Source organism: Camelus ferus, chromosome 6, assembly GCF_009834535.1.
Source record: "Camelus ferus isolate YT-003-E chromosome 6, BCGSAC_Cfer_1.0, whole genome shotgun sequence".
NCBI lineage: Eukaryota > Metazoa > Chordata > Mammalia > Artiodactyla > Camelidae > Camelus > Camelus ferus.
This window is the reverse complement of record NC_045701.1, coordinates 15322089-15345568: the sequence shown is the minus strand read 5'-3', so window position 1 is coordinate 15345568 and position 23480 is coordinate 15322089. Positions and strand designations below refer to the sequence as shown.

The following is a 23480-nucleotide window of genomic DNA, read 5'->3' as shown; positions in this document are numbered from 1 at the left end:
AATACTTGGTTTTGCAGGGCATATAGTCTTTGTCACAACTATTCATCTCTGCAGTTGTAGCATAAAAGTACAATACAAAACAATACAAACACAAATGAGTGCGGCTGTGCTCCAATAAACCTTTATTTACAAAAAAAAGGAGTAGGCTATATTTTGGGAATAGGATATAGTCTGACAACTCCTGCCATAAAGCATATTATTTTTTTTAAAAGAAAAAATGAAAATCAAATACTTTTACAGTTAGCATTTAAACTTAGAAACTGTAGATTACTTAACAGAAGAACTGAATATATTTATATTCAGTGTTGACTATTATTTCAAATATTTTATTGATATTATGAAAAATTTACAAACACACCAAAGAAAATTGGTATAAACACATTACCTGTGTTTACTCCTCCAGTTAAAATCCAGGCTCCAGTTGTGACTGCAGCTTTAATAAGACCCTTTCCAAGTAACTGCTTGATTCGTGGGTGAAGCTCAAATTTCTGCATTCCCCCGTGTATAGAAATAACAAGTTTGGGTAATTCCATTTGCCATTCTTTAAGGAGAAGTTGTAAAATGACTTCAGGTTTGGTGTCATATGATAGTCTCACATACTAAAAAAGATTTTTAAAAAAATTGAACATTCATCAGTATCATAATACAAATTTTATTACTTTAAATGCGTTACTCTCTGTTTTTATATAAACCTAATTACCATTCATTTGATTTATAGATTTATCCATAGTATTTATAGCTTTGTTTAACTATGAGAATCCAGTGAAAAAGTGTTAAGGATAGGTACGATGATAGGAAAAAGGGAAAATGAGAGAAGAATGGTGAAAACATGTAGGCTTCTACAACTCTTGCTACTTTCTAAGAGAGGCAAATAATAAATCTGTTTGAAAATTTTATCAATGACCTAATCCATTTATAATAGAATTGCAACCATGTGACAAAATAACAAAGATATTTTTAATATAAGTGACTGTTTTCTTCACTGGAATTAATTGTGGATTTGATTCACAAATTACTGAAAATAATAAATTTTGCTTAGTATTATAAGGTGCTCAGATGGATTCAGCAGTTTAATTTTTGAAAAATCACTCTACAGGAAATAAGCTATCACATCTGTGGAATAACCTCTTCTGGTTTGAAAGATTTTAAAAAAATTATTTCTGTTAAGTGACACCACAAAACTTACTTGCTATGATTACTTCAATTTATTTTATTTTTCTAAAGCACCTATGATTTAGCTCATAAGAAATCTAAAATATTCAGATGTTGAAAGAAAAATAGTTTTAATCCTCTCCAATAGGGGTTCTTTGCAAAACAACATATTGCCCATTTCTTCACAAATAGAGATCAAACGCAAATGAAAAACATCCCAAAATATCACAGAATATGAAACTGAGAAGGGTCCCTTAAGAATGATTTGTAATGAGATATGTTCTATACTAAGTCTTTCCACATTACTTTTGTTTAACTCATTGTTATACTCGGGTACATTAAGTAGTGTTTGGAAAACAATCTAAAGTTAACACTTTTTTTTTTTTTAAAAGATTATGTTAGGAATAAATGAGGAATTCCATTTCCAACAGTGATGGACTGAGTCGTTTTAGACTATCTCTGCCCCTGGGAACTAGGGAAACTAGAAGATAGATAAATAACATCTGTGTTAAGGCATGAGAGAGCTACCAAAGCAGTGAGAACTTGTGGGATCAGGATTCAAGAGAGTAGAAAAACTTGGAGAGACAGACCCACCACTTGACACTGCTTTCAAATCAAGTTGCTAAGTCTAAGTGAAAAGTAATTATGTTTTGGAGGTTTAAAATACACAAAGAAGTAAAATTCATGCCAACAAACGCACATAAGTTATGAGGGAAATAAATGTAGTCACAAATATTCTAAAAGTTCTTGCACTGTCCAGGAAGCAGGAAAAGTACTAATTTATAATATTAACAAGCTAAACATGCATTTTATAGTGTTTATTATAAGATTAATATAAATAATAGAAAAAGAATGTGTAAGTAAGGTGCTAATAAGGAAGAAAAGAAATAATATTGAAAAGTTGAAAAGTAAAAGGGAAGAAAGTTAAATGATTTCAGAAAAAGCAGATTTTGTCAACAAAAATAACGAGAGAGGTATTTCATAATGATAAAAGGTTCAATTCACCAAGATACAACAACTCTATTTGTATTCACTTATACAAAGAACTTTAAAATATACAAGAAATGACTGAGACTAATTTTCTGACACATTACATAAAATGTCAGATAATAAATGTGCATTATTTAGATAACCAGATAAATGAAGTTAAAAACTCAAATACGTGACATACCTTAGCTCTGTAGGAGTGAGAACCCCCTTGAAAATTTATGACTCCATAAGCATCCGTTGGGCTCTGTTCTGTATGCTTTTCCACGGACCACTCTTCTAATGTCGGATTAAAATGGTCACCCAATTTCACATCTGAGTATTTCATTGCAAGACTTGCAGTAAAACAAGCATGTTGCTTGACCAAGCGACCACAAAAACACCTAAAGGAAAACAAGGAAATTTTGAAAAGAACTTTCAAAAATTAGTCAGTGAAAAACGTACTAAAATGAATGAACCAATGAAGAGCGTGAAAATAATCTGACTTTTTGGTTTGAGAATATCAATAAATTAATACCTTCACCATAGCATTAAAACAGTACAAATACATTAGTATTTGATAATATAGTCTTCTAAATTTAGTTTGGGGATTCTACCTCCTACTGGATGGGCAAAACAGCATGTTGGAAATTGCAGAAATAAGGGTTAGTGAACCAGAAGACAGATGAATAAAAATGATCTAATTTGATAAGTGGAAAAAATTTTTAATCAAATAAAAATAAAACAGGGCTTCAGTGATCTGTGGAAAACACCAAGTAATCTAATTTATGTATAACTAGTCTCAGAGGGAAGACACACAGAGAATAGGGCAGAAAAGCATTTTAAGAAACAATGGCTAAAAACTTCTAAATTTGGTGAAAAATATGAACTTGTAGATATTTATGCAAGAAGAATAACTGCAATGAGAACCACTCTTAGGTACATTATAGACCTGCTGTTGAAAACCAAAATTATAGGGGAAAAAATATTTTAAATAGCTGGAGGAAAAAAGACCCTTAACACACAGAAGAACAACTACACTAATGACAGCTGAATTCTCACTAGAAACAAGGCTAAAAGACAATATGATGGTATTTTTAAAGCACTGGAATGAGAAAACTGTCAACCCTTCAAAATATCCTTCAAAATGAGAGTGAAATAAACATATTTTCAGATAAACCAAGCTGAGAAAATTCATCTCCAGCATATTTGCATTATACCAAATGTTGAAGAAAGCTCTTCAGCCTGAATGGAAAGACACCAGATGGAACTTCCCATGTAGAGAAAGAAATGAATAGGACTGGAGATGGTAAAACAACTTAATATATCTAAATGAACTCATTCTGTGCACTTTTGTTCCTAGCCTAGCAACCAAAGACCTTCTCATCTTCCTCTTACATTCCTTCATCAGATCTTAAGAACAACATTACTATTTACTTGCTGCCTAAGTAAAAAATTTAGGTCCCATCTGCAAATCTTCCCTTTCTCTACACATCCACCAAATCTACTGAGCTTATCTGATTAATCCCTTCAACATGCCTACTTCTCTTCATCACCATAGCCAGTATCTTAATTTAGGCTCTCATTTTCTACCAGAATTACTCCATAACATTCCAAACTATTCTTTTCTCCCAATTCATTCTACTCAAAATGCCAACTGCTTCTATTGAGGAAAAAAAAAAGAAAATCTGAGTCTGTTACTTCCCTATATAATACCCTTTTAACATGAAATCAAAACCGTGTGGCATGATATATGAAGAGCTTAAATGATCTGGCCCTACTTACTTCTCTAGACTCAGATCTCTCCAATAACCATCTTACATCCTACAGTTTCCTGACAAAACCATAACCACTCTCATTGCCAGGCATTCCCACATTCTGTTCTCTCTGCCTAAAATCCCTTTCCTTCAACTTTTACCCAGTTAATTCACATACAACTTTAGAACTCTGCTCAGGTATTTTCACTCAAGTTTCAAGCAGCCTTGTCTGATCCTTCACTTCCCAAGTCTGAGTAAAGTAACTCTTAAATATAATGGCTAGTAAATTTTACCCCAATTTTAACTTAACATTTTTTAATTTATTATTTTATTTTTCAAAATTTGAGTAACAGATTTATGCTATGAAACCCACCTGACGAGTTGCTGACAAATTTGACATCCTGGAAGGCATCTATAAAACAAGGTAAATTTATTACTCAAAGGAAAAAACATCTGTTTTAGTTTAAACTAACCTATATAAAAATCCACATAAAAGTGCAGAACAAAGGAACATTATATACTTAAATTTCTCAGCAGCTACCATAGATCATTTATACCTTAATGTATACATTCAAATGACTCGTTTTTAAAATTCATATAGTTTTCATATTTCAAATACAATTACCTGTGACACAAAATCCAGAAACTGTAAGAAGACTTATAGATTTAACGACATAAATATATAACATTTTTATGTGGCAAAAATATGTCACTAATAAAGTCTAAAGATAAATTGAGAAAAATACTGACAGACAAAAGTTTAGCTTTCTTAATACAGAAAGAGCGTCATCAAATCAATATAGAACAATATATGAACAGGTAAGTCACAGTAAAAAAAAAAAAATGCATACGAAAAGGCATTTGATTATAAAAAAATTCTTTTAATCTTTTAAGACAATATCTTGGTGAGAATACAGACAAAAGTAGTCTCATATCTGCTGGTGGGAAAGTAAACTGATCATCTCTCCATGGAGAGCTATCTGGCAATACTTATCAAAATAAAAAATGCAGACTCCTTCTCAAACTCTAATTCTAGTACTAAAAGTATAGTCTAAAAAATATCTGTAGCATATGTGTAGAATGATTAATTTACAAGGTTATTCACTACAGCATTTGTTTTCTGATAATAAAAGGTAACAGAATAACCAGAATGTCCATCAATAAAGGACTACCAAAACAAATTATGATCCAGACATACAATTTAAAAGGATGCAATAATTAACAACAAAGTGGTTATTGCCAAGTTAACAAACACAATAGGCTAAACAGTAAGTATTTAAAAGGGGAGAGGAAGGAATAAACACATCTCCTTGGAAATGCAAAGACTGTATCTAACTATTTCTGGAAGGGATTCTAAGGAATAGGTAACATCAGTTTCCCTTAGGAAGCGGAGCTTATAGACAAGGCACAGTGGTAGAATGGAGACTTTCACTTACAAATTTGGTACCTTGTAAACTGATGTATTAACCTACTCATATAAAATTAATTTTAAATTCAACTAGTGTAGAAATGACCAGCTAACGGTGTTCATAAAATATGCCTCATATGGATGACTATAGCCAAGGATCTTAAGAACAGTTTTAGTAACAGATTTAGTAACAGATTTAGTAACAGCTTGAGATTTAACACCTAATGAGAACTTGTATTATTTCTACTGCAAAGTAAAATTAACAAAATTATAGTAAATAAACTCAATAATAATAAAATCTATGTTTTAATAAAGCAAAACCATAATTTTCTCTCAATGAAAGAACAAGAGAGTCTTACTTTAGAACTGGAACACTAAACTAAGGAGACCTAAATTCTAACCCCATCTTTATGATTAGCCATGTGACCCGGGAAATGTCATTTATGCTCTCTGGTTAAGAAATGTGATGCTACCTTTAACAAAACAAATCTTTAATAATTAGTAAGAAATTCAAATAAATCATAGAATAATGATTGGAAGAAACATTAGGTTATCTATTTTAATGATCTAAAAAGATATTTACAGAAATTACCAGAAAGTGAGGGATTATTAAAGAAAATAAAAACGTTTTCTCAATAGTAATGAAATAAATGCAAATTAAAAACATATACTATTTTATACTCATCATTTTTTCTTGAAGATGATGAAAAATGTTATATTCAATATTCAGGCATTCTCATCACTACTGGTGATAATGCACATTCTTTAATCCTTTTGGAAAACTTTTTGGCATTACATATACTAAGTGAGAACAAACTTTAAATACAAAAGAAGTTTTATCCACTAAGATCTTCATTATGATCTATTTTAATTTATAATGGTTAAAAATGGAAACAACTCAAATGTCCAATAGTGAAATTGTGGTACATACACTAACAGAATATTAACCACCATTCTTGTAAAATATCTTATTATGAAAAATATAATTAACATTTTATTAAGAAGTAGATATATTTTACATATAGACTGAATGTAGCAATAATTTAAAACAAAAGCTATGCGTTGAGTAAAGATTAAAAATAACTGCACCAAAATTTTATTTTAATGACAACTGTCTTCATGTATTTAAACTCTTGAGTACTGAGCAAACTTCCAGATTCTCAAAAGTTTCCAAAATTGATCATGCACACTACTCTCCTAGTGGAAATCTCTTTAAGTGAGAGATATATTCAAATTAGGCTTTTGGCCGGGGCTTGGGGGCCAGGGTTTAAAGAGAAATGTGGAATTCAAATAGCAGATTAATGTAATGTAACAAAAGGTTTAGAAATTCTATTCAACCCACTATGGACAATAACAATGATAGGTGCTATAATTTAAAATACATCAATTAATAAAAGAATAATTATTTGGCTATAATTTTATAAGGGCCATATATCAAATGGAAGTAAAAGTTGCAGAGAAGGTAACTGCGTAGAGAACAAGGTTTGATAGGAAACAGGAAAGGTAAAGATTAAAAAATCTTGTAAATGCCTTTGTCAATTAATTTTTCCTAAGTGACTGTGAAGAGAGATGCTCCGTAGGCTAACTGTGTTTTTGATTTACTCCTTTAAGGTTTTTCTATTTTTAGGTCTCAGAAAACAGAAAAATTTTAGGAAAAACATTGCTTCAATAAATACTTCAAGAGGTCAACTTTTTCTTGAATTTAAGCTAATATTCTTTACTTAAATTTTTTTCTATTATCAAAGCCATTTTGAAGAACAAAAGATAATCAGAGATGCCTACAATATTTCTGATAATAGATTTTCCAGTAGGTGCTGATCTACAGCTATATTTTGGCAAACAAAAACAGCAACTATTAGATTCACAGTGTTTCTTCAGCATAAACCATAGTGTTGGGTACTTAATAGATGCCCAATAAACAGATACACAAACATATTTTTAAGTTCTCAATATCAGTGAATCAATTAAAAAGAGAGCCTAAACTGTCTTGTCTTTGTAATATACTAGGTATGATGTGATGGGATGGATGAACACTCTGAAGAGATTTTATGTTGTGAAATGTCATTAAGAACTCCATAATACTGATATCTTGCTAATGATGTCTCCTTTTCCTAATCTTAAAAGAATAATTAACAGTAAGCACAAAAATTAACAGTAACTACCAATAATTTTAATTTTGGTTTTTAATAAATAAATAGCAGTATAACTTACATATAAGTTTCTAGAAGAACCCAGCAAGAAAGAAGTATGCTTACCTGTGAGGGTCTCTGGAACTTGGTATAATATATACACATTCCCTCTTGGTCAAAGTGCTTTCTATCCAGGACTTCTGGGACTAAAAGACAAAGTTTTAAAAGATGGTTTATAAATTAATCCACTAATATTACAAGAAAATAATTTAATGACAAATGCACAGAAAGCAATAGTTCTACACTATTTAATTTTTTTCAATACACTAAATATTTGTACTACATGTTTACAGATGACAGCACATCTAAAATACTGGAATAATTCCATTTAAGTCCAGTGGATTGAGATTACTAAATCAACAGCACTGTGCAGAAACTGCTGCTTAAATAACCAGAGAGGGGTAAATCAAGTTTGAGATTCCCACTGTGAGTCAAAAACCTCCAGAGGAGGGCTAGTGTCATCCTGGGAAATGGATCACTTAAAAGCCAATTAAAAATGATTATCAGATTTAACTAAAAAAACTAAATAATGCCTAGCTATATTGTATTTCTAAGATAAATACCTAAAGTATAATGACACAAAATCGCTAATGGCACAAGGACAGAAAGAAATTAAGCAAATTCTATACAAAAGAAAGAGAATACTGGAAAAAATATGCTCAACACCAACAGGTAGAGTGTAGGCTGTTACACAATTACAAATGTTTAATTCATCAGATTGCTTAACAGTCTTAAATATGAATAACCAAAGAGTCTCAAAATGCATAAAGTCAAAAAATTAATAGGGAGAATAAGACAAATCTAGGATCAATCTTCCATTGAAGATTAACACATTTCCCTCAGTTCCTATGAATCTGAAATTATTTCAAATTTTAAAGATTTTTAAAAATTAACTTTTTATACTACTACTTAAGTTTCTGCCTAGATCCCTAGATTCTGTATCCTGCTACTAGTGTGACTGATTAAAAAGGAATGAGGCATTATGTATTGAGATAAGGGAAACTCCATAAATTAGGGCTGTGTAGATTAATGACCTTGAGCTCTATCCTCCAAATTATATATATATATAAATTTGCAGGTTCCTCGCAAATCATTCACGTTTCCTAATCATAAACCTTAGTCTATCCCCGAATCCTCTAATTCTGGTTCCAAAGTTCTCTCTCCATTCAAAATGTCCATTTCCTTGGTCAATGGTTCTTTAAATCGACTCATAGGTAAGAAGCAAATTATATCATGATCCCCTAGTTACAAAAACCACAGGATGCCCTCTGGAACCTAGGGCCCTTCATCAGCAAAATGTCCTACACGCCAAAGCTCATTTAGCACAGTCTCTCCATCACTTTCTTACTCTAACTAAAGTCTGGTATTCCTTTGAAGAATCTTCTTTGTCCACATACCTTTCTGGGGCGGGGGTGGGGGGGTGAGTAGGAATCTCTCTAGCTTTACTGTACTAGGAATACACCCGGCAAACATAACCTTGATTCAATCCAATTCCCCACCTATTCCATAAGGGCTTATGTACTATTAATATGACTACAGAACAAGCAAAACAATGCCCTCTGGTTTCACTTTAAAACCCTGACCACAAACCTCAAATGCCCCTTAAATGATACCCAACAATCACACTGTATTTCCCTGGTCCATTTTCTCATTCTCTTGTATGATTTCACACCATCTTCTCTCCTCAAATCTCCAACCCTCCTTCCCCATTCTAACTCTCAACTGATGACCTACTTCCCATTTCACTAAGAAAACTGAAGCAACAAGAAGAGGATGTCTACATACTTCTATCACATCTGTCCACCAATGAGTATGCATCCCCACTTTGCCCACACGTTCCTTCCTGTGACTGTGTTCCTATTCAACTCCAATCACTCCTCTTGTGTCCTAGATTCCACACCCTCACTAACCCTCCACCAATTCTCACTTAATTTCCCCCTCTTCTTTATTAACTCATTCCCATCAGCATGCTATTATTCTCCCCATTTTAAACACCACGAACCTTTTTTTTTTTCAACTGAAGTGTAGTTGGTTTACACTGTTGTGTTAGTTTCTGGTGTACAGCATAGTGATTCAGTTATACATATGTGTGTGTGTGTGTGTGTGTATATATATATATATATTTTCATGTTCTTTTTCATTACAGGTTACTACAAGGCATTTAAGTTCCCTGTGCTATACAGTAAGACCTTGTTGTTTATTTTATATATAGTAGTCTGTAACTGCTAATCCCAAACTCCTAATTTATCTCTCCCCAGCCTTTCCCTTTTGGTAACCAAATGTCTGTGCCACAAGATATTGAATATAGTTCCCTGTGCTATACAGAATGAACTTGCTGTTTATCTATCTTATATATATATATTAGTTAGTATCTGGAAATCTCGAACTCTCAATTTATCCCTTCCCACCCTCTTCTCCACTGGTAAACGTAAGTTTGTTTTCTATGTCTACGTCTGTTTCTGTTTTGTAAATAAGTTCATCTGCAGCATTTTTTTTAGGTTCCATAAACACCACAAACTTTACTTGATTCTACTTGCTCCTCAAGCTAACACTCCACGTTTCTGCCTCCAACTACAGTAAAGATCATTGGAAAAACTGTTTCCCTTTTATCTTCTCTTCCCACACTTTCTAAAACCCACTCCATTCAGGCTTTCAAGGCAACCTTTCTCCTGAAATAAGCCTCAACAAGATCACTAATGACAATCTCTGAGTCCAAAGGTCAACTTACAGGACTCATCTCCATTGATACAACAGCAACATTTAACAAAATTCATCATTGTCATCTTCTTAAAACAGTTTCATCAATTAGTTTAGTTTTCATTTTCTCTTCACTGGCCACTCCTTTTATCTCCTTGCTGATTCTTCCCTCTTCTCCCCAATCTTTGGACTTCTTTCTTTAATTATATTCACTCAGACTTTGGACTTCCTTTTTCCAATTATACTCACTCTTTAAGTGCTCACACCCAGTTTACCATCAATACACTAGATGACTCTCTAATTTACGTTTCCATGTCAGATCTTTCCCTGAACTCCATGCTCACATATCCACCTGCCTACTCAACAGCTTCATTTAGATATCTAACTGGCATCTCAAACTTAACATGGCCAAAATTGAGAACTGAGATCATCTTTCATCCAGACACTTACTTCTCATGAAGTCTTCTCCATCTTAGTAAATGGCAACTCTATTCTTCCATTTTTTTTTTTTCTAAGGCAAAAGATATGGCCGTGTCAGACTGCTGGTTCATTATTGCTACTCTGGCCCCTTCTCCCACTCTATGATAGTACACTGAAACCAGACAGCATCTGGACCTGAAGACAAGTCATTTATTCATGTGACTTCTGTTTGTAAGTTGAAAAAAAATATCATTTGGTAGTGCTGCTCTGACACATGATAATGTGAGGCTGAATTTCTATCAAAACCAACTTAATCTAAAGCTTTAAACTCATGAACTTTTCATTGAGCTCCTATTATTTAAAAATGCAGAATTTAGGGATGGCACTAAAATTATACTGTCTGATTTGTCATTTAAAGGGTTGCTTCTCTACTCTAGAAAAATTGGAACTGGTTTGTAAAAAAAAAAGTAGATTTGTGATTGTACTTACTATTATATTTTTACTGGCTGTTTGTTTATTAATTAATGAAATTCATAAACAGATAATAAAAAGTGAGGCAAAGATTTGTTTGGAATTTCTCCCTGTGAACTTTTCTGAAAACAAATGGCAATGACCACATCTAACATATCCAGATAACCTACTGAAATAATGGAAATAGACATTGCTCTAGTACCAACTAGTTTTTATTTAACTAAGTCATTTGCAGTTCATGAGCATACACCTAAAGCTTACAATGGGAATGAAAGATAGGCAAAGGGTGAATACAATATGAGCACATTTATTAACTATAATACAGTGGACGTTTCTAAGGAGTTCTATTAAGTAACAACTACTTGACAAAATAAGAAAATGTCTTGGGGGAAGACCTGGAAATATATAGGAGTAAATATATGCTATGGAATGCAGCCTTGTACAATTTAAATTCTCTTTTTTTCCCATCTTCCTTCTCTTGATAGGACAATTAAGAATAAACTGCAAACAAGCACAAGGGAAATTTGTGATGTGATAGGAATGTTTAAAACTGGGTTGTGGTGGTTATAAAACTAAATCTATTAAAAAGCCATCAAATGTGTATACTTACAGAGGGCAAATTCTATAATTTGTGTAATATTCCACAATAAAGCTGTTTAAAAGGTAGGGTAGGGTTACAAGACATGTAAAACAGAATGAGGAGGTCAAATGTATGTTTAATCAGAGTTCCAGAAGGAGAAAAGAGAAAGAATGGCCAAAGACTTAGACAAAGAAGTTACAAAATTGTCCAAAGTCACACAGTTAATAGTTTATCCTGGCTCTAAAGTCTCTACCAGCTTTTTAAGAGAAATTTAAGATAAGCATTTCAAAATCACTTCATGATGATATGCATTAAATAAGCACCTTTCTTACATCTTTCTTGAAACTACTGTGTAGAAATATATTAATCACTCTCAAAAGGGGAATGCCTATGTGATCACTCTGCATATAATTTTCTGAACATGGAGAAAAACAGAAAGAGAAGAAGGACTAACGTATCTTTCCTAAAAGTTATTAATAGTTAACTACTGCTAACCAGTATTAGCTTTTCCTCTTTTCTTTCTCCAATTTTACTCCCACCAGTAGTCTGCCTGAAGCAACTCTAACTATAGCTTTTAAACCCAGGTGGAGATAAGGATGGAAGAATCAGATCAATAGATTTCAAAACTAATTGTTCTACAGCAATGAACTAACACCATAGTTAAGTCTAAATGTTAGCCTGCAAAACTTTGGATAGTTATTAACTGAAATACTCATAAAAATGAATCAAAGGTATACACTTTTCATAGCTTACATCTTCCTAGTAAATGTAAATAAAAATATTTTCCCTGACATTTTAATTTAAGAGATAGTTACACACAGAAGGAAAACAAATCCCAAGCAGCATTTAACATACAGAATGATCAGAGCTCTCTTTAGGAAGGCTAATCTGGCAAGCAGACAAGTAAAAGTAAGCTAGAGCCACCAAACAGTGTTTTAGAGAGGGGCAATGGGAGCCTGGACTAGTAAAGGAATGGATACAACATATGATTTCTAAATCCTTCAGTTTAACATAATGCCTTATAAAAAATAAACACTAAAGATGGATTATTAAACAGTTCTGGTTTCTAGTCCTTTCTTCAAATCTGCCTCTGCAATTATTTTCCAACAACATATGCAACTCATCAGGGCCCAGAGGAACACCTTTGCCCTTAAACTAATGCTTCCTTCAATTTCCCCACTTCTTAGAGAAGCACAGCTATCCTCTAAATGGGGGGGTCAACAAATTCTTTCTATAAAGGGCCAGATGTAAATATTTTACTTTTTGGACTACATACTGTCTCTGCCACATATTTTCTTTTGTTTTTTAACCATTAAAAAAAAGTGTAAGAACCATTTTCAGCTCAAAGCCATACAGAATAGGCCTTGGCCAGATCTGGTAGACCTGGCATGTTTGCCAACCAAGGCTCTAAATCCCACAAAAGTTCCCATAAAAAACTCATGATCCCACTGAGTCAATTCAATCTAACTAGTATTGTGCCAAGCCCTTCAGAGTCTTCCCCCACACTGCTTCCTGGATATTACTAATGTCCCTTCTACCAGTCCTACAGTCCCAACAGATTCTGGCATTAAGAGAGGCTTTTCAATGAGGGGGGAAAGAAGAGGGGCTAAAGAGTTTTAGATGCACATTCAGTTATTTTTCCTGGAGGAATTTCAATAGAAGAACCATTTAAATAACCCATATGGATGTACCCATAAAACCTAAATATCACTGAGCAAAAAAAATCTAGTGTTTGAGTATGCGTATCTAGCTTTTTTCCAGAAATAATGGTCTTTTCCAATCATTACCAACCTAAGACACTTTGGTCACTTGTAGTACTCATTTTTGTCAGTATTTTGTGATAAAATATAAAACTACTCAAAATAGATATGTTGTTATATTTCAGGACCTAGTACAACTCTTGTTGACAAGTTAGTTCCATTTTATGATTCTTGTTAAAAATATAAACAGCCAGTACTAACTCTTAAAACCTCAGACCTTCCACAGTAGTCTCTAATTGGCAAATTCATCCACAACTTTAGCCAAAACCATTTGCCAAAAGTCACTTAAAAGTGTCACTTTGATGCTCACAAATTTTTACCAAATTTTGTGCCTACACAAATACGCATTAACATTAGCATATTTCAAAACTATCTCCTACAGCTTTTCCTACCTTAATTATTTACCAATTTTATTTCAAGGGCTTACTGCCTCTCATTCTATCTGTGTAAACACCAAATGTAAATATATTCTTCCCACATACAGCATTCTTGTTGTTTATGGCCTTCATTTATTACATTAGGGATCAGTAGGAATTGGCTTCCTATATCTGATAGTCACATATCCCAGCTAATAGTTGTAAATCCTTCCCAATGATAGGTTTCTGCAATTTCTGAAATTCTGAGTTTCTGCTCTGCCATCACTTATCCGATCAAATGTTCCCTGGATTATAAATACATATAAAAATTCCTAATTTTGTATTTCATCTTTTGCTAGGCTGCAGTACTGCATTTTACCAAAAGGTGGCACAGTACAAACAAAAATCTGAAAATTCCTAAATTTAAGTGTTTTAGGTAAAGTAAAAACTATAACCACAGAAGGTTAGCAAAATGAGGAAATTTAAAGACAACTTAGTGATCTTCAGTGATTAAAGAGCAGATTCTGGAGTCACAGTAAACTGTTAGAATTCTAGCGCTGTTGTCTGTACTACTGATGCAACCTTAAGCAAGTTTCTGAATTTGTTTCCTTACCTGTAGAATAGAATAACAGTACCCATTTCACAATGTTGCTCTAAAGATTATGATCCACGCCAGGTGTTTTGACAAAATGCCTCACACAGTCATAGTTCAACAATGCTTCAAAATTCCATAAATTATACATTCTTCCTATCTGTCTCCCAGCACATATGTAATAAATAAAACTTCTAACCACATCCTACTCTTCAAACAAATCAGTACCAACACATCCTTCTTGCCTAGATGCTGATAGCAAATAACGGGGAAAAAAATTAGAGATTGTCTCAAAAATTCTACTTCAAAGTAACACGTGAAAATCAATTTATTTTTATAACTAAATATACTCTGATTCTATATATTAATATTAGAAAGGAGTTTCCAGTTACAGAGGTTCTATTGGACTAACCCTCCCACAGGTAACAACTATAAACTCAGAACAAAATAAAAACAAATTAAAAAAACTATTTAATGGCACTGAAGAGGCAACCAAAAGCAGGCAGCAATCAAATCAAGTCTATACTTAGGACAAAGGAACACTGAGTTTCCCATTTTCTGCCTGAAGACAGGCCCCACTCCAAACCCACTAAGCTGCTAAAACACCAATAGAAATCTCAGTCTTACTGGTTTGAAGAAGCAGTGTACCAAATTCAAGTGACAAGAGCAGCTGAAAAATCCTGCAAAGGACAGAGTCATAGAAAAGGAGCCCTAAATGCTGCAGATTAATTCTGCTCAAGTCAAGCTGACCAATGAATTATGTATACATGGGGCAGACTCCAAGCAACTCAGTTAAGAATAAAATAACTGAACAGATATTTTTGCTGCCCACTGGAGACAGAGTTTAGAATTTGAGTAGTCTGTAAGTTAATCAACTACTATCTTAGTCTGCTTTGGCTGACATAACTAATACTGTAAGACTTTTTGTCTTCAACAACCAAAATTCATTTTCTCACAGTTCTAGAGACTAGAAACTAAGATCAAGGTGCCAGTACAGTCTGTGTCTGGCAGGAGCTCTCTTCTTGGATTACAGACAGCTGTCCAATCACTGGTATCCTCACAGGATGGGGAGAGGGAGCAAGCTCCCTGGTGTCTTTTCATATAAGGTCCCTATCTTCATGACCTCATCTAACTCTAATTACCTTGGAAAAGCTCTATTTCCAAATACCATCAACACTGAATTGTGGGAGGGCACATTCATAACAACTACTTAAAATAAAAATCATTAGTCTTCATAGGAATATAACAGAACCCAGAGTCTCTACAAGGTAACATTCACAAAGTCTAGGATACAATTCAAAATTACTAGATACAAGAAGAAACAGGAAAATGTGACCCAAACTCAAAAGAAAGAGCAATCACATTAAAAGAGGGTCTGCCTACTAATAAAATGCAATAGCTTAAAAAAGTTAAATGACACTAGAGATCTAGAAATTTGGAGTTACATGATAATTATATAGGTCAACATGCTGGCCAACAATGGTACAATGACAAAGAAAAATTAGGCTAGCCTGAAGCAAAATGCTGAAAATGGCTGGTACCCTGTGACTTCCTCTATCAGAGTCTAATTCTTTGACCTCCTGGCACTCTCACAGGCCCTTACTCTAGTTCTGCTCTTACTCTTAACTGGCTGCCAACTACTTAACTAATTACTACTTAGATATCATCGATAATTCAAATGGAAACCACTTGAACAGGTTTTAGAGACGTCACTGAAAAGCCTCTTTGGAATGACAGCTGGAAAAGTTTTATATATTAAAAAAATTAAATGGACCTTTCCCTGGCCGTGCACCCTTGGAGGAGGCCTGTCAACCGCAGCCATGGTGTCCAACCAGATTGGCATTATCCTGAAGCCCACTTCCACAAGGGCTGGCAGTGGTGCGTGGCCACGCGGTTCAACCAGGTGGTGTGCAAGATCCACAGACTCAAGGCCTGGCAGGCCAAGGCATGCCCCATCACCCTGCCCTGGCATCCAGCCCGCTGCGGCCCATGGTGAGATACCCCACAGTGAAAGTACCACACCAAGGTGCACACTGGCAGAAGCTTCAGCCCAGAGGAGCTAAGGGTGGCCAACATCCACAAGAAGTGGCCTGGACCACTGGGATCTCAGTGGATCCAAGGTGGTGAAACAAGAGCATGAAAACCCTGCAGGCCTACGTGCAGCAGCTGAAGGAGTATAGCTCCAAGCTCATCCTCTTCCCCAGGAAGCCGTCATCCCCCAAGAAGGGAGACAGCTCTGCTGAAGAGCTCAAACTGGCCACCAGCGGATGGGACCAGTCATACACGTACGGAACGTCTACGAGAAGGAGAAAGCTAGAGTCATCACAGAGGAGAAGAACTTCAAGGCATCTGCTAGACTCTTCATGGCCAGTGCCAACATCCAGTTCTTTGGCATCTGGGCAAAAAGGGCCAAGAAAGCTGCAGAAAAACATGTTGAAAAGAAAAAACAAAGTGCTGTTGGCAACTTGTGATTTAAAAAAAAAAAAATTTAATGGAGTCAGATTCAGATCATGACTATGTAAAGAGAATCCTACTACTGTATCCAATCTTATTTTCTGTTGGTTTTGTTTTCCTGCTGACCTCATGGAGACTGCCAACCTGACTGCTTAACAGCCCAATATTACCCCCAAATTAAGGGATAGAAAACGTCTGATAAAGAGAAGTCTGAGCAGTTGCCATCGTGCCACACCACGATGTTAAGATGTTAAATAAATGAAGTCCAAGATGTTAAATAAATGAAGATTAGGCACACTGAGTCAAAAAGTAGCCAACCTCAATTTAGCTCAAGCTGCAGTAATTTTTTCAAGTATTCCAGATAAAGTCTTACCTAGAAGAATTCATTTTACCATAAAGAATTACTATTAAAATGAAAATGGATCAGACTCATTGTTTTAGGAGAAAAAAAGATAATAAGTATGTTAGCAAAAAAAAAAAAAAGAAACATTAAATTTCTTATGCTAAGTCAAGAAATTTTACTTAGATACCTAAGATTGTTTAAAAAAAAAAAGGGGGGGAAACAAACGTACTGACACAGAAGACAAACAGGGTAATGGAACAAATCTCTTAGAAATAGAAACTTACATTTAAGGAAATTTGGTATGTGATTGAGAGAGCAATACAAATCAAAAGAAAATATGAACCATTATGTTATATGTATAGGAATTCTTACATTAGAATCCAAAAAGGAATACTAGGCAGATTAAAATCAAAATGTAAAAAGCAAAACTTCAAAACTTCTACCAAAAAATAAATTTAAAATGTTTTGATCTCAAGATAAGAAAAAGTACACACTATAAAGAAAATATGGATACATTTCCACACTAAAATTAAAAACTAATTTTACAGCAACAACTTAAAAATAAGTAAATAGCTTACCATTATTAACAAAGTGAAAAAAATTTTTAAAGCTAAACTGGAGCAGATATTCGTAGGGCTTAAGACCAAAAAACAAAAAGAAAAGTATTCAGAATACATAAAAAAACTTCTACAGATTAAAAAAAAAAAAGGAATCCATTAGAAAACTGAGAAAAGCAATTCACCAAAGAGTAGGTAACCACAGCCCAAAACTTGTAACCTGAAATGACACTCATCATTATTGGTGACCAAGGACATGCAAATTAAAACGATGAGGAACTATTTCACATTCATGAGTCTGGATAAATAAAAGAACCTAATGAATTAAGTGTTGACAAAGATGTTGGGGAAAAAAATGGGATCTCTCATATACTTCTAGGGGAGTGGAAAATGGACAACTACTCTGGTCAACACTTTGGCAATACCTAGAGTTGAAGATGCACATATCCTATGACTTAGCAATTCTACTTCTAGATATACATGTACATAAGATGATACATACAAGAATGTCACAAAGTACTTTGTAAAAAACTGGAAATAATCTAAATGCCCAATAACAGTAAATGGACAACATAGAGCATATTCCTGTAATGGAGTAATATATAGCAGCTGAAAGTGACAAACTAAATGTTACGTGAATTAATCTCAAAACCAAATGTTGATTAAAAAGAAAAAAACCCAATAAGCTACAAGGATATATTGTACAGCAGAGGGCACAAAGACTATTTCATAATAACTTTAAATGGAGTATAATCTGTAAAAATACTGAATCACTATGGTATACATGAAACGAATACAATATTGTAAATCAACTATTGTTCAATTAAAAAAAGAAAAAAACCCTAAGATCCACAAAAAGATACATAATTCCATGTACATAAAAATTAGGAATACCAAAAGTCCACTACATATTACATATACTTTATGTAACATTACAAAAGCATCCAAAGGAACAATAAAGGCTAAACTTAGGATGATGATTACATCTGCAGAAGTGAAAAGTGGAATAGCATTTTGACAGGGTACATCAAATTTTATCTGTAATATTTTACTTCTTAAGCTGGGTGATAGGTACATCAATGTCTGCTATATTATGATCTATACACTTTCATACACTTGAACTCTGTAACAAAAAAAGTTACCAGAGAACTCAAATTGTACACATTTATTTTAAAATATTATATATTTGAAATCAAATAGTACAATTTAAATTCTTCACTGTTATTCCTGGCTCCTTGTTACCTAATAAAATATTTTTCCAAAAGCAGTAGAATCTTGAATTAAATGGATCTATCACATACACCTAATTCAAAGAAAATTATTATGTTTTCAGATGATGCCACAAAAATTAATCTCTAAAAGAAAAATCTAGAGAAAATATCAGGACATTCTCTATTACAAAACTCGAGCCTTTGCATTGTCAGTTAACTGGAGCAACCTATCCTCTATCCCTGAGTAGTGTGATGATACTTTGTTGATTCATTCACGATAGGCTTCGATGGTTTTTATTAATGAGTTCTACCCATAACAGAAATCTATTTATAGCTTACTTAATGATTTTTCCAATCTACTAAAGGTCCCCTCAGAATAGTAAATCTTTGCACTTTGTCAAAATACAAAGTATATAACTGAGTTATAAATAACCTATCCTGAAGTTACTACACAGAAATCTGGTAGTAAAGGAAATTCTACCAGGTTTTATAGTATTTGAAGAAAATATGGTATAATAAATGTTTCTAAAGGTAACATTTTTTTAAATGACCTTAACTTTTTTACTTAACATGACACCTGTCATCTGACATCTCACTAATACACATGGCCCTGAATAACAAGATCCTTCTCCAGGTTTCCATAATTTGGCAAGTCAGTACCGACTCTACCACTTATTAGCTATGACCTTTGGTGAATGATTCTGCCTCTCTGTTCTTTATGGAAATACTGGAGAGAGGGAGAAAAAAACGTCTACTCCATAGTTTTCTTGAGAGTGATATATGTAATTGATATATGCAAAGCATTTTAAACAATGGCCACAGCTAAATGCTAATACATGTTAACTAATATTATGAAAATCTGTCTAAAGCCTATTACACATACTTGAATATTGGTTATGGTAAATTATACTCTTAAAGACAAGGAAGACCACTGGTTCACATACTGAAGAGTAATTTACAGCTCTAGCTTTCTTTTCCAGTTAATGTTTCTTCAGTCTCCTCTTTATAGCAATAGTCTGCTTTCCAGATAACTTTCCTTCCATCACTTCGAATGTACTACCAGACTGTCAGAGGAAAGTAGGAAACTAAGCCTATTAAATTTCACTTTGCACGTATTTTTCAATCAGTGAACTCTGGGCTCAAGGTTGCTATATTCCTGATAATGGCTTGGCTCAAAAGCTTTTTTCCTTTCTATAGGGATTTGGGTTTCCAAAGGTTGATGTTTCCAGAAGTCTAGCAGCTGGATAGCTGCGGTGTTAAGTTATCAACATGTTTTCATGATGCAAGGAGAGACAAACAGTGTTTCACAGACTTTAATACTCCTGAGGTCAAGTAGGGGAAAGATTATCATCTGACTTTTACAGAGACAGTAAAAGTGATGCTCATAAAAGAAGGTGACTTGGCAAAGATACTTAGGTGAAGAGTCAAATTCATCAATCTCAAAGAACTGCTTACCTCCATACACCAAAATTTCTTCAACAGAGTTCTAAAACCTTTAATTGGTCAGGAAACTAAACACACATTCCCCAAAAAGATCCAGAATAATTTTCTAAATCCAAGGTGAACCAAACTGAAGGGTCAACAAAATATCTAAAAGTAGTAATTTAACTCAAATTAGAATCAATCATTTTTATAAAGATAAACTAGAAGAGGTCCATTCTCCAAGTTACAAATTTCATATACATTCAAACTAATCTAGTAACTGCAAAGCCCCTTCTAAAAGTGACACATATCTAAGTTCTTTTATATCAATTCACACAAATAACTCAGTTCAAATTTCCACAGATAGCCAAACGTTGCTCATTTTTTAAACTAATCTCAACCACTCTGAACTTTGCCTCCAGGCACCAAACTTAAAACAAGCACTGAAAGAGCAGTCACTTAAAAAAAAGAAAAAAAAAAAAAAAAAAAAAAAAAGACTGTAAAATGTAATCATATGCTGAAAGGCTCTCCTCAAAATAAAAGGAAAATATAAACCCAGAATGAAATAACTGAGCAACGGCTATAATCATCAATGGCTACTATGTGAAGTCTCATGGGGAACTTCACAACTGAAGAACAGGCAGCTGACAACACCAATCCACTGGTCAATCTTAACATCAAAAAAGAAAAACAACCAGACAGCTTGTTCCTCTTAAGGTGATGCAATATAAAACATATAACACTACCTGTGAAGGAGTCTTGCCAAAACATCAAACTAGAATCTGACAGTCTTTAACCACTAGTTCACAGGAAATACAGAGGAGAAAGGAACGTGTTACATGATGCTGTACAGATGCAATCAAAAAAATCAAAATTGTGGGAAATTCTACAAGGCAAATGACCTAGATTTTCTTTTTTTCCATTAAATATGGTAAATCACAAGACAAAAAAAAGGAGAGGTACTAGGGACTGAAAGGTTTATTTATCAAACAAATGCTGTGTAGAATTCTTTGGATCCTGATTCAAACAAACCAACTTAAAAAAAAATGAGACAATCAGGGAAATAAGCTGAATATTTAATGATACTAAAGAATTATTAATTTTAGGTATGCTAAAAGTACTGTGGCTAAGTTAAAAGTCTTCACATTTTTAGAGGTACAAATAATGAAGTATTTATAGATGGACTATGTCTGGGATTTGCTTTTAGATTATTCAGTTGAGGGAGATTGAGGATAATAGAAGAAACAATATTCACATGTTTCAAACTGTTGATATGGGTCCTGGGTATACGGTGATTCACTTTACTGTTCTATCTTTGTATGTTTGAAATCTCCCATGTTACAACGTTAAAGAAAGAAGAATATCAGAACAGTACATCAAAAATTTCTACGATTGGCAGAACTCTCAACTTTTAGAAGTGCTCGCTTCAACAGACTTACAAGTGCTCGCTTCAATAGACTTCAAAGTGCTTGGTTCAACAGACCAAAATCAAAATAAAAAATGCACATTTTAAGTATTACCTTTAAGTACTACATTTGCACATATTACATAATTATTTCAACTATTACATGTTTTCATTTTGCGTCTGGTTCTTATTATTGACATTTGCCCACACGCACACTCACACAACACACAATTCCACCAAAGGCACCAAGTTCTGAATATTCTAACTCCTAAACATTTCAATTAGTTCCTTCTTTTCCTCTATTACTTCTTGATTTCAAGCCCTCAACAATTTAATCAGAGTCCTGCTACAGTCTCCTCCTTACTGGTCTCGCTCTTTTCAGTTTAAACTGACACTAATTCACCCACCATATTGTTTCCTTAAGTAGATCCCCAATACCTCCAGAATAAAATACAAACTTCTTTGCATGACATACATTGCCCTCAAGAAACTGGTCCTTACCTATCTTCACAACACTCTCACTAGTACTTATATCATCCCATACTCCACTCACTCTAAACTAGGTACAGTACTTGTATAGTAGATCCCAGGATAAAGTATGACGCTCTCCTCTTCTGAAGCTCAGTTCCCTTAGACGAAAACCAATTCTACATCCCTTCTAGTTCCAGATTAACTAATTCCTATTGCCTCACAAGATTCACCTCTACAAGCCTTTGTAAACCTACCCAAACCTTCCCTTTTTCTCTTCCTGACTACCCTATACTTTCACAGTAAACTATGCAATAATATCACACGACTCTTGTTTTTTTGCATATGTATACTGCCCTTCAAGACAGAGTATCAGAGCCTGCAACACAGTAGACACTAAATGTTCGTTTTATAAAGTAATGTATGTATCTTCCACTGATAACAGTTTATATAAATCTAAAGTGTAAGCTGTTTCAAAGTGGGAAACTTGTGTAATACATCTTTGGCACTCCAGTGCCTATCACAGTGCGTGGAATATATTAAACAGTAAGTGTTTGCCAAATGAATAAAACAAATATTTCCAGTAACTATGGTATATAATTTTGTAAAAAAAAAAACTTTATTCCACTCCAATTTAACTTGTCTTTCTTGGAATTTTATTTGTTTTGGATTTTTTTTTTTTAGGCAGTTGGTTGACTAGTTTTGAAGCTTTTCAAAATGCAGAACATTTCTGTATGCTTTCTCTTAGTTTCAAAGAAGAAACTGATTACCAAAAAGGTCTTAAACAAGAATTTATAATAAGAATTATATACTGTAGCTACAACATACTTAGATGAACTTTTAGGTCACTTTTGACCCAAAAGTTGAGGAGGCTCAACAAATCATCATTATTAGAGAACCTCAGTCTTACGTTACCCTAAAGGTTCACCATAATTTAATTGGAAATTGTAAGGAAAGCCATACAACTCAATAGGAGTCAAAACTCAAGCTACGTTAAAAACTAAAATTTGATTTTTAATTTCAAATTTTAAAGTGATAATTTCTCCTTGTAGACAATGCTGTATACAAACATATGGTCTGAGGAGCACATTTGCTGTAAAAGACTGGACATAAATGGAAAAGCAATAGACACAGGAGAAATTCAGACTACATCTTGATTTTTGAAGGCTAGGTTTCAAAGTATATAGATACCAAGGCACTAAGAGGCTGGATTTAAGAAGAACACCTGAGGTAAGACTAAGAATTACTTTCACTAGAAAGTAACTAGAAACA

At 33.7% G+C, this 23480-nt stretch overlaps 1 protein-coding gene and 1 pseudogene across 1 annotated transcript in view; one reads left to right on the top strand and one right to left on the bottom strand.

Annotated features, from left to right (window-relative positions):
• The window catches only part of TRPM7 (transient receptor potential cation channel subfamily M member 7), a 99377-nt gene that overhangs the window by 73985 nt on the left and 1912 nt on the right, over positions 1 to 23480 (bottom strand). Inside the window, exons 2-5 of the mRNA XM_032481212.1 lie at positions 7539 to 7618; positions 4249 to 4287; positions 2324 to 2522; positions 386 to 599 (exon numbers count right to left, since the gene is read on the bottom strand). Coding sequence (XP_032337103.1) covers positions 386 to 599; positions 2324 to 2522; positions 4249 to 4287; positions 7539 to 7618 — 532 coding nt within the window. The remainder of the gene's footprint in view (positions 1 to 385; positions 600 to 2323; positions 2523 to 4248; positions 4288 to 7538; positions 7619 to 23480) is intronic.
• On the top strand, positions 15723 to 16924 carry LOC102518512 (annotated as a pseudogene).